At 41.0% G+C, this 14,413-nt stretch overlaps 1 protein-coding gene across 21 annotated transcripts in view; it reads left to right on the forward strand.

Annotated features, from left to right (window-relative positions):
* The window catches only part of LOC118114347 (plectin), a 116,783-nt gene that overhangs the window by 70,575 nt on the left and 31,795 nt on the right, over positions 1-14,413 (forward strand). For 7 of the 21 annotated variants that reach the window (XM_035164771.2, XM_035164775.2, XM_035164776.2 and 4 more), the window contains exons 2-6: positions 6,989-7,050; positions 9,938-9,955; positions 11,094-11,183; positions 13,153-13,230; positions 13,337-13,441. In XM_035164771.2, coding sequence (XP_035020662.2) covers positions 6,989-7,050; positions 9,938-9,955; positions 11,094-11,183; positions 13,153-13,230; positions 13,337-13,441 — 353 coding nt within the window. Of the gene's footprint in view, positions 1-3,927; positions 4,511-6,988; positions 7,051-9,937; positions 9,956-11,093; positions 11,184-13,152; positions 13,231-13,336; positions 13,442-14,413 lie in introns of those variants that run through there. The other 14 variants (XM_035164773.2, XM_035164777.2, XM_035164779.2 and 11 more) reach the window with 6 other exon arrangements.

A 14,413-nucleotide genomic window follows, 5' to 3' on the forward strand; every position in this document is an offset into this window, starting at 1 on the left:
TATTCCTCCCCCCTCTCATCCCTCCTCCTCTTCACAGAACAACCAAGGTGATAATCTTGGGTGTGTTTAGGCTGCTCCTAGTTTTATCAACATTCCTTTCTCTTGTTGGGTGGGGCTGCCAGAAATGTTGGTTAACCGCAAATGACAAAGACAGAGCAGGGGGGTCAAGAAGAGAGGGATGAGTAAAATGGTAGTAGAGGAGATGTTACCTAATCTGGGAGAGCAAATCCCTTCTGCAGGCCTTTATCCTCCACAATGAAAGGTGTTTGCTGTCCTCCCACTATCCAAACCCTTGTATTTGCTTTGCAGTTGAGCAATTTGAAAAACCATAATGACTCTCCGAATTCTTTTCTCCTCGAATTTGTTTGTCTTTTTTTTTGGAGTCCACATAATCCTTAAATGTAGGTGGTTGTTATCCTAAATTACTGCAATTGCCACTATTCATTAGAGGCCTATACACACCATAGGGTCCTTTATGTAACTTTTGTTTATGATTACCAGATTGATAGAAAAGGATAAAGTTAAAAATAAATGGACTCTCTGTCAGATCCATGTGAAAGAGCAGATTATGTGAAGGAGTTTGGATAAACTTTCTGATACAGTTGTATTCACTGGGATGTGGTTTTCAGGACCACAGGCGCGGGAAGGCGGTAGAACAAACCCATGATGTCAGTGGACAGACTTGTTTATGATAATTACACCAAACCATTTTCACAATAACAGAGTTTGGCAACATAACCAGGTGCCTGCAGCCATGCTAGTGACTCTGCAAGACAGTATATATGCATAATGTTAAATGCTAGCATGCTCACAGTGACAATGCAAGCATGTTAATGTTCACCTGGTATAGCAATGTTTGCCTTAGTTTTGCATGTCGGCTTTTTATCAATTGATTAGTAGCACTGAAGCTGATGGTAATACTATTATTTGTGTTTTGTCTTACAATTTTTTACCAGAAGATGGCACTAGATGAAAATGAAGGATCACCAAAGTCATTACAAGCCATTCTAAGGGCAAGATGAAGATCTAATACATATTTGATGGTGATTCAATCCAATAGTGTTTGAGATTTCTTTACTCAAAGCCAAAGCAGTATGATGGCGCTAGAGGAACAACAAAGTCAGTATAACTCATCGTCTAAGGACAATGAATAATTCTACCAAATTTCATGCAAATCCATCCAATAGATGTTGATCTTATTTTGGACCAAATGTTGGCTTAACAAATGGAAAAACAGTGCCAAAAAATGCTACATCAGAATGAAAGCCTGTAAAGTCAGTCCATTGTATCAAAGTCATATGCTGTGACTCACTCCTCATCCTCGACTGCATGAGTACATTCATGCTGACAAGTAACGACCCAGTAGGCGCCTTCAAAATATTCCAAAGGATTTTCCACGCTTCTAACCCTCAACGGTCGGCATATTGGTAGCATAGTCATGGGCACCAATGTGTTTTCGAATTTCCAATGAGGGAAGGAGGTTTAAGGTTTGATGAGTTCTAGAGGAAAGAGCGGATGATCTGTCAATGGAGCAGATGGTGGCGTAATGTCCAAGCCTGATGGGCACACGCGCGAAAGTAAAACTCACTTCTAAGTCAGCAAAGCAGCCAGTAATATTTTGGCGGGCGACAAGTCACATGTTAGGATTGTTATTTCATTGAGTGAACAAGGGGTGTGTTTGATTTGGGACAATCCCACCCTGTCCGAATTCATGCGCTACACAGTATCCAATTCGAGACACAACAAAAATTGATAGTGCAACATTAATGTGTGAGGGAGAAACCCAACTTCCCTGTCACTTTCGTCATAGAGTCAAGCCCCAAACTTCTCATTTAGAAAGAAAATACTATCTCCTCATATTTTCACCACACTCTTTCTCCTCCCAAGTGTTCCATCTGGTTTGGATGAAGCCAGATGCGGGAGCAGAGTAATAAGCATGTTGAGACCTTAATGATATGCCTCCTTTTTGGAGGAAAGATCTCATGACTAAGATGTTCCACACTTTCTGGATCCCATCTGGGTTTCCTGCTCGTGTGTCCCACGAGGTTTAGGAATCTAGCTCAAGCACTGTGGGTGTCGGTCAATGTTCAACTGCCACCGAACGTCACCGAGTTCTCAGTTCCCTCCTCCAGTTACCTCCTCCTGTTGTCATCTCAGATAACCTTGAAAACCAAACATTTTCAGTTCGATTCTATTAAATTCTACATTAAGAAATGAGCCTCTAATTTACCGTTCACTGTTGAAAATTACATGTATTGTTTCAGTCTGTATTTTACAGTAAATTTTGTAACCTGTACGATTCCTTTTCCTTTTTTAATCAACATCTAATCTAACCACACACCACTCCTTAATTCCTTTGCTTGCCTAGACAGTTAATGGAACTAGAAAGGTGTGTCTGAAAATGTGCTAACGTGGCTTAAATGAGTCAGCACACACACACACACACACACACACACACACACACACACACACACACACCTTTTCACACACCGACAGACTTACACTGACACATCCAGTACCTTCATGTTCATACAGGTCGTTTTCAAAACTGTGGAAGATAAAGTGGTTTTAGATGCCTGATAAAGTGATGTCAGTCAGGGTGGGGCCCATGGCGTATATAGTCACCTCGGGGCTCGAGGGGAAGGATTTAGTAGAGGACATAGGACATACAGTACATGTACTAGATAGATGGGGGGCCATTATGGACGATACAGGACTTGCATGTGCAGCAAGAACATTTAACTTTTAAAATAGAAAATAGCAAAATGTCCCTCTTACAAAAGAATAGTTGCATTTATAAGCAATGGAATTCACCATTCCTTCATTTAATACACTCATGAATATTGCAACTGGCCATATTTGTTCTAGTATGACTAGTCGGTGATGAAGGCTCATTAATATTAGTTTTGAATATATTGGTGACCTTACTTTACTCGCTGCATGATTGTTTTCTATTCATGCTAACTTTATGCTACACCTTAGCATTTACATTTTTAAAGGTAATTGCCAGTTACTGCTGTTTAGCAAAACATGCGTAGGATTGCTTTAGCAGAAATTTAGCTGATGCCAAAAAAGAAATTCTGCTTGTCATGTAGATTAGATGTGACTTCATTGCTAAACTGCATTTCTGTGTGTGTTTGCTTTGAATTTTCTAGTGAAGCAAAAGTAATAATCCTCAAAACTGCTCAAATTATACCTCATAATAAAACACTTTCTGTGCCTTCCTGGCAAAATGCTCTGGTTCACAAGTGAGGCATACTGTGTTCTTTTATTTTTTATTAAATATCAAAAAGCAGGAAATGTGTTGTAAGGCTGAGAAACGATTATGGTCACATCAGGTCAAATATCATCAAGAGTCTAAGAGACGAGACCTAACAGAACAATAGAGTTTGTTATCAGACATGAGAAACTTAGGTGCAACATTGACGAGACAGAATTAGCATTGATTCACCACAGGAAATATACCTTCTAAATGATTAATTAGACTCGTCGATCTTTACATGCACAAATGCAGTCAAACATTTATTTACAAGCGGCTGTATTTCTCAGTAATTCAGTGATGGACTAGATGAGGCCATACATCACTGTCTGGAATCTAAAGCCACAACTATCTTATCCCCATCCTTCCACTTTTTCTTGTCGATCAGTGATTCTTAATGAGAAATGTCTGAGGAATGCTGGGAACAAATAATGATTAACCACGAGATGTATTCGTGTGTGACTGAGAAACCGTTCATCTTTTTAGACTAGTTGGGTATCTGTTACTTGTGTGTGTATTGTAAATTATTCATTTAAATCCTATCTGTTCCATATAAAGTATAATAAGTTATCAGCACCAACTTTTATGATTTTTTTATATCCCCAGTGACTCAGAGCGCGTGTGTATTTTCTTGCGCAAATGAGGTGATTAAGTGATCGTCCCTGCAAGTTACCACACCTCATCCATCCACGCCTTTCCCTCCTCTACCTCGCCTGAGACTGCTGGAGGAAGGGGTGTGTTTAGAGCCCTACCCACCATGTCCTCTGCACACTAGCACCACTAAACACACACTCGCACATCACACACACAAGGACAGGCCCAGACTTCGTAGCCCACAGGCACCATTTGCCATGAGAGGAATAGAGTAAGCCGGAAAGAAAAAAACAACTTAAGGAGGAAAGAGAAGGGCAGAGCCGAACCCAAAGGGGGAGTGAGGAGGTTGAGAGGAGAGAAGGAGGGAGAGGGTTTGTGACGGGCTGCGTTGTTGCCACAGGACTGCACACTCTGGAACAAGCTGAGGGCCAGTGGGAAAGATATAGACGCGAAAAAACAGAAGTTCCTATCAAGGGGGAAAACCACCAAGGAGATTTTATCATCGGGATTATTATTGTGTGTGCTGACAATCAGTGACAATGACCTCTCCGCAGCAGAGGTACAGGAATTTCTCCTCTGACAGCGTGGGCAGGGAGAGGAAGCACTCTGACGATGGTTATTTCCAAGGGATGCTGAAGGCTACAGACGGCAGGAAAGGTACCAGTATGGTGGCAGTTAATGGAAAACAGCTTAATTGCAAACCTTAATCTGGATCTATGTGTTTCCATGTGTGTGAGAAGCTGCCGGGCAGGAATTAAATGTTCCAGGAAGCATTTAATGTAATTTCAGCATTGGACAATGTTCAGGTTGTAGGCTTTTGTCTGCAAGAGCCTGACGAAGTTGCTGTTGAAGCTTTATTGGTTAGCTTGTTGAATAAGGTTTGGTTTTTCAACATTAGTAAGCTCAGCTGTCAATGGCTTCTTTCATGGTACAGGTACTTTGACTGTTGTTACATGATCTGGAGCAATCTGACGTATTTAAAATGACGGATGTGGTTATCCTGATTGGAGTGTCCAGTGTTTCCCCCACACAGCCACTTAAAGCAGGATACTAGACTTGTATCTAATGCATCAGCTGCTTCCTCTCAGTGAATTGGGCAGCAAAGCACATGCACACATTTTTGTTATGTGACATGCATGTGTTTTGTGGTGAAACCTATGTTGGATGAATGATGTGTTAGATTTTCTTCCTTATTTTTCCCAATTCGATCATCATTTTCTGTTTTTCCCCTTGAATGCTTCAAACTGATGACATTTTACAGTTCTTCCAAATATTCAGATCCTTTACTAAGTTAAATTAGAAATTAGATTACGTAGAAATAATATATTCTGCGTTCATTCAAAAGATTAAATGTACCCCAAGTAAAGTAAAAGTACTCATTGTGTAGAAAAATGTCTCAGAAAAGTGTCATTATTGATCACATGATTGGATAGTAATTGCTGTTGGATATTTTTTAGCATTAAAATAGCGTATCTGCACGAATATACTTGTCAGGTCGATTATATCGTCAACATCATATTCTATACAGTCTTTGTTTTGCTCTTAAAATTGTAATCATCAAATTAACTTGAAACCATAGTTGCATTATCAAAGGAATGTAAATAAGTCAGTATAAACATTGCCCCTGGAGTTTAGTGAAGTATAAGTTTCAAACTTAAGTACTGTACTTAAGTAAATGCACTTAGTTACAATATTTTGTCTGCTATGAACTTCCGTGCTGTTTTGGATCATCAACACCACACCTCACTGAAAGCTCTTTGTGTCTGGATGACATCTGATACTTGGTCGTTCATGCAGCCCCTATCCACTCGCACACCATTCACCTGTGAATGGTGTGCCAATGAGTCCACAAAGAGTTGCAGTACTTCAAACAGTATTGAGTAATATGATGTGAATGCAGAGACTCACAGGTCAGGGTGCAGCTCCCATGGGAGCTTTCATCCCAGGGTTATTGACCTGTTGACCTGTTGCCCTGTGTGTGTGTGTGTGTGTGTGTGTGTGTGTGTGTGTGTGTGTGTGTGTGCGTCACAAGTCTCTTCACACTGTGTGACATTTTGCCCCCTCGACAGGAAACCGAGCCACACAGAGGTTACGTCATGAGGCGCAGCCCCTATTGGTTTAAATGATAAATAAGGAGGTTAAAAGTCTGGTGGTCTCTATATGAGGTTTCCATGGAAACAAACCTCCATAACACATTTGAGGAAGTCGTCGCTGACACCCTCCCAAGAAAACACGTAGCCTCTGGGCGCGGATTTAATGTTAAAGTTGAATTTGTGCCCTTTGCGTTTCATTGCTGGGCGTGTCACTAGTAGACAGTTGGATCACTACCCTTAAACTGATAAGATAGACGGCCTTGTTGTCTTGAGTTCACTCTAGTGCAATGTGAATGCTGTGTGAGTCGTCGAAGGTGAGTTCCACATTAAAGAAAAGACTTGAATTACAACATGCTCATCAGACCACAGCCTTTAGATCATTTCCCATCAGGGAGCGAGAAACACTCTGATCCCTCCACTGTGCTTATGATAAATGTTTCAATGACACACCTTGTGGTTTTTGCCATGAACTCTAATAGGGGCACATAACAGCAGGTATGTGGGTTTGTTGTCTTAGTAGGTGTGTCCCTAGCCAAGATCTTGTTGTTTCTTGTTGGAAAATTGCACTCTCTAATAGTTATGCCACGTCTTGCAGAGTGTTTTGACACTACATGTTGCCTTTGGCGTGATATCCTTTATTCTTCTGTCCAAGAGCACATGGTGGCAGCTGTGTTAGAGTGAGACGCCACCTTGTAAATGTTACATTTCCCAGACAGTAGGGCTGCATCTGCCGTCAGTGAGCCTTATTTGATGCAGTCTGACTCAGATGCAGGCGCGTACAAGTCGAGATGTGTTTTTACACCCGGTGATAAATTCCGCATGTCCTGCACACACGTCTGGTATCTTGGGGATTTCCTCTTTTGTTTGCTGCTTTTATATAAAGTGAATGAAACTTGAAACGGAAACTTGATGTAAAAGAATGCATCAATCATATGCTGTTATTTTAAACGTGCCACTAGCTGATTTTTCTGTTCTTAATTGGACAAAACTCATCTCTAACAAGGTAAGCACCTCTCACATCTGTGGTTTCTCTGTCTTGCAGATGAACGAGATCGAGTACAGAAAAAGACCTTCACAAAATGGGTGAACAAGCACTTGATGAAGGTAAGGACCCATCCTTAACTTTCACTCCGTCTTATTGGACTCAGAAGACATATCTATGCACTCATTCCTGCCCACACATGCCCTCACTGTCATGTTCCAGATGAACTCTCTTACGAACAAAGCACACTTGTGCAGAATCAATTGGAGCTTGAACAATGAATTTGGACAAATTTAGCTTTTTTCCAACATAACGATGTGGTTAACTGCTCTCACACAACAAGCACAGGGGATATCAAAAAGTCCATTTCCCAGCTTGTGGTCCAAACCCTAATAATAAGTCTTCAACCACAGAATACTATTTTGAGCATTCAATAAATGTGGTGAGATTTTGAGAGGTGATTGATCTCTAAATTTAGAATGAATGATTACAGTTGCAAATAGTTGGTCTTGATTTCTGTTTATGTTGGCAAGAGTTTAGATGTGCTCTTAATGTTTATTGCTCTGGATAACTATCAAAACAATGATTACACGGGATAACATTTAGATTTAGGAGTTTTGAGTTGAAAGCACAGTACAACATTGATTTTGTGTGTGCAAGCTGTAACAACAGAATTGTCTCAGAATGTCATTTGGCTTTGTGGATTACATTGAGAGACCATGAGTCCACCAATGTCTAAAATCTCATCCATCCCTCACCTGTGCATTGTGTCTCTTCATAAATTATGACCAGCACCCCCTGCCCCTTACTCACATAAACCTACATTAGCTAGGCGCCTACTGTTTCACTCTTGGTTGTCAGCGTTGCACGACAATGGGGAAGGTTTACCAGAACACTAGTCTGTCGTCAGCGTAGAGTCTGTGTGAAACATCCATCAGCACTCGTCCACTCACACTTTATTCTCAAACCAAGGCCTCAGAAGCATCCAATGCATCACACATTTTAGGAGGCATGCAGGTCAGGATGAGGGTAAAGTCAAACAGGCCGCACTCCTCACTCAGGAGTTCCTCATTAGGGGTGAAAAATGACCTCTCAACACAATATACTCTCTCCAACAGGGCAGTAAAAATAGCCATGCTTGTGCCACTTTTCCCATTGGCAGCAGCACATTTACAGCCTCTTGACACTTAACTGCTTCCACATTGTTTGTATATTCACTCCCACAGACACTGAGCCATTCATCTTTTTACAAATGGAACAAGAGGGAAGAAAATAAGTACAAAGAGTGTTTTCCTTTCCATGAATGTGCAGTTCTACCGTATTAGGCTACTAATGTATGACAACATGCTGGAGTTACCCCCCCTTGTTTCTCTAAAGCGTTCATTGTGAATTGTGGAGGGTGATTCAGAGACATCTGGACTCACTTTGCTCCCTCTTAAAAGGCAAATTCTGGTCTCGGCCCGGAGCCCGTGGTGGTTAAGGCTGACGGTAGCACATGTGCTGCACAGAATCTTGGGTCAGGGCGGCTACCTGCGTTCATGCCGGGCCTAAAATAAATAGCTTGCATTGATGCAAGGAGATTACATAATGATTCACACTAATTTAACTTGTGTCATTGTGTCTTCAATGAAAATAGCATATGTAATATGAGCAAACAATGTGTCAGAAAGTCAGAATAGACCTCAAATTAATTTGTTAGTAGATAATCCCTGCTGCAGGCTTTCTTTATGGCAGGTCAGATGTTCTTTGCAGTCCTTTTTTTAAAATTACGTATCATAGACTTTATTAAGATTTGCAAAATTTGTCATACTATGCACATGTTTGGCAGGGAAGGTGTTAACTCTGAGTTTCAAGTGTGCTACTCTGAGGTTAAACTGGTGTTAAACTGGTTTAATGGTTTAATGGTTGGTTTAGGGGCAAACAATGGCTGGCCATGTAGAGCCTTGAAGGCCCACTGAGTGGTTTCCCCTGCTCAGTCATTTTCTTTTATTGTGCGGAACTGAGTGGGAAGTCTGACGAGCTGCAGAATGGAAATCTATTGTCTAGCTGATTCCTACAAACTACACTTGATCAGATTTAAAAACTATGAATGTTGCAAGTTGATCACAGATACCAGATGCATGGCTATCAATTAACAAGGGATCCCCTGAGGGGTTGGGCTGATGTAAAGATTATGTAAACCCTGAGGTATGTTAAGCACTTTGTCTCCCCAGACAGCGCAGAGGGCCCAGGATGAGGGTCTGTCAGCCATGTGCGCTAACGATTTTCACCTAGAAAAGTTTTCATTTGTCTGTGAGAGGGCATTTTGTAGTTTTAACACCCATCTGTCATGTGCAGCAGCCTCTTCAGAACAAAGTGATCGAGGGCTGGTGATGGATATAGTGAAGATAGACGACTAGATGCAGTTAGATACAGAGCAAAAAGCTGCTGAAAAGTCTCCTAGATATGGCCACTGAATATGTCATGTGCAGAATGTGGTATTTTATTAACTTATGTAAACCTGTGCATAACACGGCGCTGTCAGACATCTATTTGGCTATTGGACTGTCAACCACGATGCAAACATGCCACTTTCTAAAAGGTAGAGGACTTTTCGGTGTGTAGACAGTGAACCCTGGTGGTCACAGTGTTGGTTACCTTCTCTCTGCAGGCAGGGGAGGAGCACGTCAAAGGTTGGACAGCTTGTTTTGAAACTCCAACATAAATAGGCCACTGTTGTAACTTGCAACGGAAATCAGCATTCATTCCATTTGAGGGCTTAGGCCTCCTTTTCCCCCCACATGACCAAACACACCCACTTTACTGAATTTTTCATTTAACAACAAACAAGTTATGTTTTAACTATTCCATGTTTCATCCTTCTGCCTCATAATGTCATGTTTATCATCAAATAATCCCATTTTCCATTTCATTAATTTCATTTGTATTAATTTATTTCTATTATCATTCTTTCTGTTCTTTCAATTTCTCCATTTCTTCTCCATCCCTCTATCATCCGCCATCACCCAGCATCGGAGGGGAGCAGAGGTAGGTACTTGCATGGACAAGCAGCAGCTGCATTAAAACACTTTGTGTGTCTGCTATCTGACTTTCTTGGAAACGGTCCCCTCCCTTTTTTCCAGCTCTCTGCTCCTGTCTAGTTTCACAACACCTTCCCACTCGTTTCACTGTCTGGTTACAATCACACACAACACCTTTAGTTGTACAAACCACAAATCAAATTTTGTCTGTGAATTAATGCAGCCGCAAGAATCACAATCCACCTTCAAAATAAATACGTCTGTGCTTTTAGCAGACTTTTACGTTCACCTGGGTGCCTTTGTTCCTTCCCTGTTCTGGGTTTTAATTACAGTCCCATCCATCACTTTCCAGCGATGATAACAGCTGCCATTTGACATCTGCAGCAGAGTTGGGCTTGGCTTGCTCTCGGCTATGCATTCTTGACCTGTGTAGAATTGAACTAGAGGAGAAAACACATCTGAGCAGTGAGAAAACTTATATAACACAGCGAGGTAACAGATTTAGAAACCAATGCTAAGCACCTCTTTAAGCGGACAGTTGCAATTTAAGATCCTGAGATAAAAACATGTAATTTCGCTGTGAATTTTGACGCCTCATTAGGTTGAAAGTGAAAGTACGTTACTAAGTCACAAAAACTGCACAGCATGTGTCACTTTGTGGCTGTTAACTTCTGAAATAGAGTCAGAACCAGTGAGATTTAATTTTCTGCTTCAGTCATTAACTGTAACAGCAGTTTGTGACAGATCCTTTAGATTACAGTTACAAAAGAGCCATTCTCCTCAGGATAAGATAAGATAATCGTTTAATAGTTATAAGAAAATAATTTTAAATGAATTTAAGTTATTAAATAGAAATTTGCTGTGTTGCAGCAGCAAAGAGGACAGTCAAAAAATAGGCAAAAGTCAAAGTAATAAATAGGTAAACATACAAAATGAAAGCAAGTGTATATATTAGAAATAGAATAGAAATAATATATACAGTGCAAACATATATGCAGAGTAACAGGGGTACAGGGTTACGTATTGTACAGTTAAATGAGTTGTGAGTTAGGGTGTGTGTCTGTAAATCACAGTGCTTGTGTTTCAACCACTCACTAAAATAATCTGATCTTGAACCTCCTCTGTTTTTCATTTTGTCCCGGCAGTCACAGCATCACGTGACAGACCTGTATGAAGACCTTCGAGATGGACATAACCTGATCTCTCTGCTGGAGGTCCTCTCCGGAGACACACTAGTGAGTATCGCCATGGTGTTGGATTTTATTTTTTTTTCGACCACCAGCGTCAGAGTGACTAATATGCATCGTTTTACCTCCACCTTTGATCCTGACCTGTTACAAAAGCTTACTTATCTGCAAATAACCCTGGAATGCGATCTCAGTGGTAATAAATTGTGACTAATCACAGCCGTGTTGACAGTCACTGGCCCCAGCTGAAATCGGATTAGCCACTGAAGTGCCCTATAGTCCTGTCAGTAGTAAATAAATAATCTAGTCACTTTTTAACAATACATATGAGAATTTGTGAGAATTTTTATTTCCTAAGCTTTTTGAAGGAAACAATGTGCTTGAACAAGGAGCAGTTTTCAAAATACATGTATTGATGTGTGGCTTTGCTCAAGGAATGACATAAATGTGCACCTTACTGAATCAGGAATTGTGCATGAATGTTGGTCATATAATTGGCCCCCTCTAAATTGTGGCCCCCTTTATGGCCCCAGATAAAATCCTAGATCCTTCACTGGCTCTCGCTCTGCTCATCCTCTGAATGCCTCCATAGCCTTAACACATTGACCTCACTTTGGCCTGTGTGTGTATGTCTGTGTGTGCACTGTACTCCTTTCTGATCTGCGCTTCTTCTTCTCTACTCCTCCTCTTCCTCGCCTCCCTTTAACCTTTGTGTTTGTGTGCTGATCGCTGCCGCCTGGCCTTCGCCTCCTCTCTTTGCCCTGCTCTTTGTCGGGGTTAGCCCAGGGAGAGAGATGTGGTCAGGAGCGTTCGGTTGGTGAGTGGGTTTGTAATTTTAAGTAGACATCTTTTATTTTTTACGATTCACCCGCGCTTTCGCAACAATTTTGCTCTGCATGGTAACCAAACCTCCATGGCAATCAGGTTTGCTTTAGCAGGTTTTTTTGTTTCTCTTATAGACAGGCTTGCTTTACCAACATAGCTGCTGTATGTGTTCGTTGATTATCATGACAGTTTTAGTATAAGCAGTACTATGTTTTGCATGCTTTAGCTTTCTTTCTCTTTGGGATTTGGTTAGGGTCTTGACTTCAGGGCCATTATATTGTATGTTCTATTCATTTACATTAATTTGAATTTCAATAGACAAACTAAGCATTATGCAACATGAGTTAATTTTACTGTCCTCAGATGCACCCCATTATGCAAAACCTTGCCAAGGGTTTGTTATTGGGCTTGTGTTTTATTTTTGTTTATTTCCACTTCCAAAACAATGATTTATAATTTGTCATTCTCTATTCTCTCTATGCATTAAATTATAGGAAATATGTACCAGGGTTTGAATATGGAAATGATTTGTATAGGCACATTTAATGCTTAGTATAAACATAATTTAACATTTTTCTTTGACAAAATATATCCCATAAAAACCAATTGTCCAGGTAAGTATACTGACAGTCTGAAACTTATTTGCACACAGGAATTTGCACCTGATTTGGTCAAGAGTTATCATAAAGCAAGATAAATAATAAATAGAAACACACTATATACACAACACATACAATAGGAAAACCCATAATACTTATATGACAGAACAAAGTATTGATTTGCCCCACCTCCCCTACGCAATCATATGGAAAGTATTGTTTGGTTAGGAGAAATGATTTCTGAGCTCTTTTATTTGTCCTAGATATATAATATACTGGACCTTCGTAAGAGTGAACTGAAGTTCTGAACTGAGATTGAGTACAGAAATATTATGCTTATTATATTTATAATATTCTCTCAGACAGCAAGGACTAAGCCGAAGAAAGCAGCATCATTTTTGAAACATTTGTTCACTCAAATTTATTCTTGTCTATTCGCCAGTTATTCTTTGTGTTATCCTTCTAATTCCTTTCTTCATTTTGATTGGATGCTTCCCACCTTCCATCATGAGTATGCAAAAATATGAGTGTATGGTAGTCTAGTGTTGAAAGTGTAACTAAACACCTCTTTATCTCTTCTCCACCTTCCACAGCCCAGAGAGAAAGGCCGCATGCGATTCCACAAACTGCAGAATGTACAGATAGCACTGGACTTCCTCAGACACCGACAGGTACGACTTATGAAATGATACCTTCAACCCTGAAAACCTTGCAAACCGATGTGTGTATTCAGGTGGTGGTGTACTCATGACAATACAACAATTTTGTTCTCCCCAGGTCAAGCTGGTTAACATCAGGAATGATGACATAGCAGATGGGAACCCCAAACTGACGCTGGGGTTAATATGGACCATCATCCTCCATTTCCAGGTCTCCATTGCTGTCAGTGTTGTGTTCCATTATATTATCGCTTTCCCCTTTGTGTGTGGGAACTGCGCCTGTCAGCTGCCGTTTCTCTCCTGGGAACAATCACAATGGACTCCTCTCTTCAAAATCCCTCTCATGAAAGACATTTTCTAATCAAAAGTGTTTCATTCCCTCTTTGGGCTGTTGGGAGAGATCATAACAAACTAACACTGGAGTCTGGTATTTAGTGTCTGGTATAAACAGTATAAAGAAATCCAACACAATCAGGGGCGTGTTGGCATGAGTCACTCTGAGTTTGTTTCCTTCATTCGGGTGTGTGTTCTTTCATTTTGAGAGCAGCTGAGCACAAGGAGAAGCACTCAAACTGAAGTGCAGGACATTCAGTGTACCTGAGTGCAGTTAGAGCAGGAGCGGAGCCAATTTGCATGCACGCAGGGATCTGTTTGAGCGAGGAGGGCAGGGCAGGACAGGCAAAGCATTACAAAATCTGAAAGTGAAATGAAGAACTAATACTCTCAAAATGAAAGCACACCCTGTTGAATAAGGAAAGAAACTGACTCCCAAGGGTAGGGAGAGTCAGTGTGGGACGTGTTGACATGCGACACTCCCAACCACAGCCCATACACACCAAGAGCTGCCAGGCAGAAGCCACTGGGCATCAGCCTCATAAACAGGGGCACACCCACTAATGTCAGATGATACAGGTGGAGTTTGTGGAAAGGTGGCACATAGAGGAAAGAATGGTGTGGTTTGGTGATGGTACCATTGTTCCCCGTAGATAAAGAGAGGGTTAGCTGGGTGGTGGTTACTGGTGAGTCACAGAGATGAAAGCGGAGAGAAGAGTTTTCCCTCTTGTCGTGTCATGCAGTGTTAAATCCTACAATACGATTACCCCAAATTTACTGAAATACATTCACGATGCAGCAACAGTGTGTCTGAGTGCAAACAGTTTGGAACGATCTGCAGGGATCTGTTAGAGCGAAAAGA

The sequence above is a fragment of the Hippoglossus stenolepis genome, chromosome 8 (genome assembly GCF_022539355.2).
Source record: "Hippoglossus stenolepis isolate QCI-W04-F060 chromosome 8, HSTE1.2, whole genome shotgun sequence".
In the NCBI taxonomy this organism is placed as follows: Eukaryota; Metazoa; Chordata; class Actinopteri; order Pleuronectiformes; family Pleuronectidae; genus Hippoglossus; species Hippoglossus stenolepis.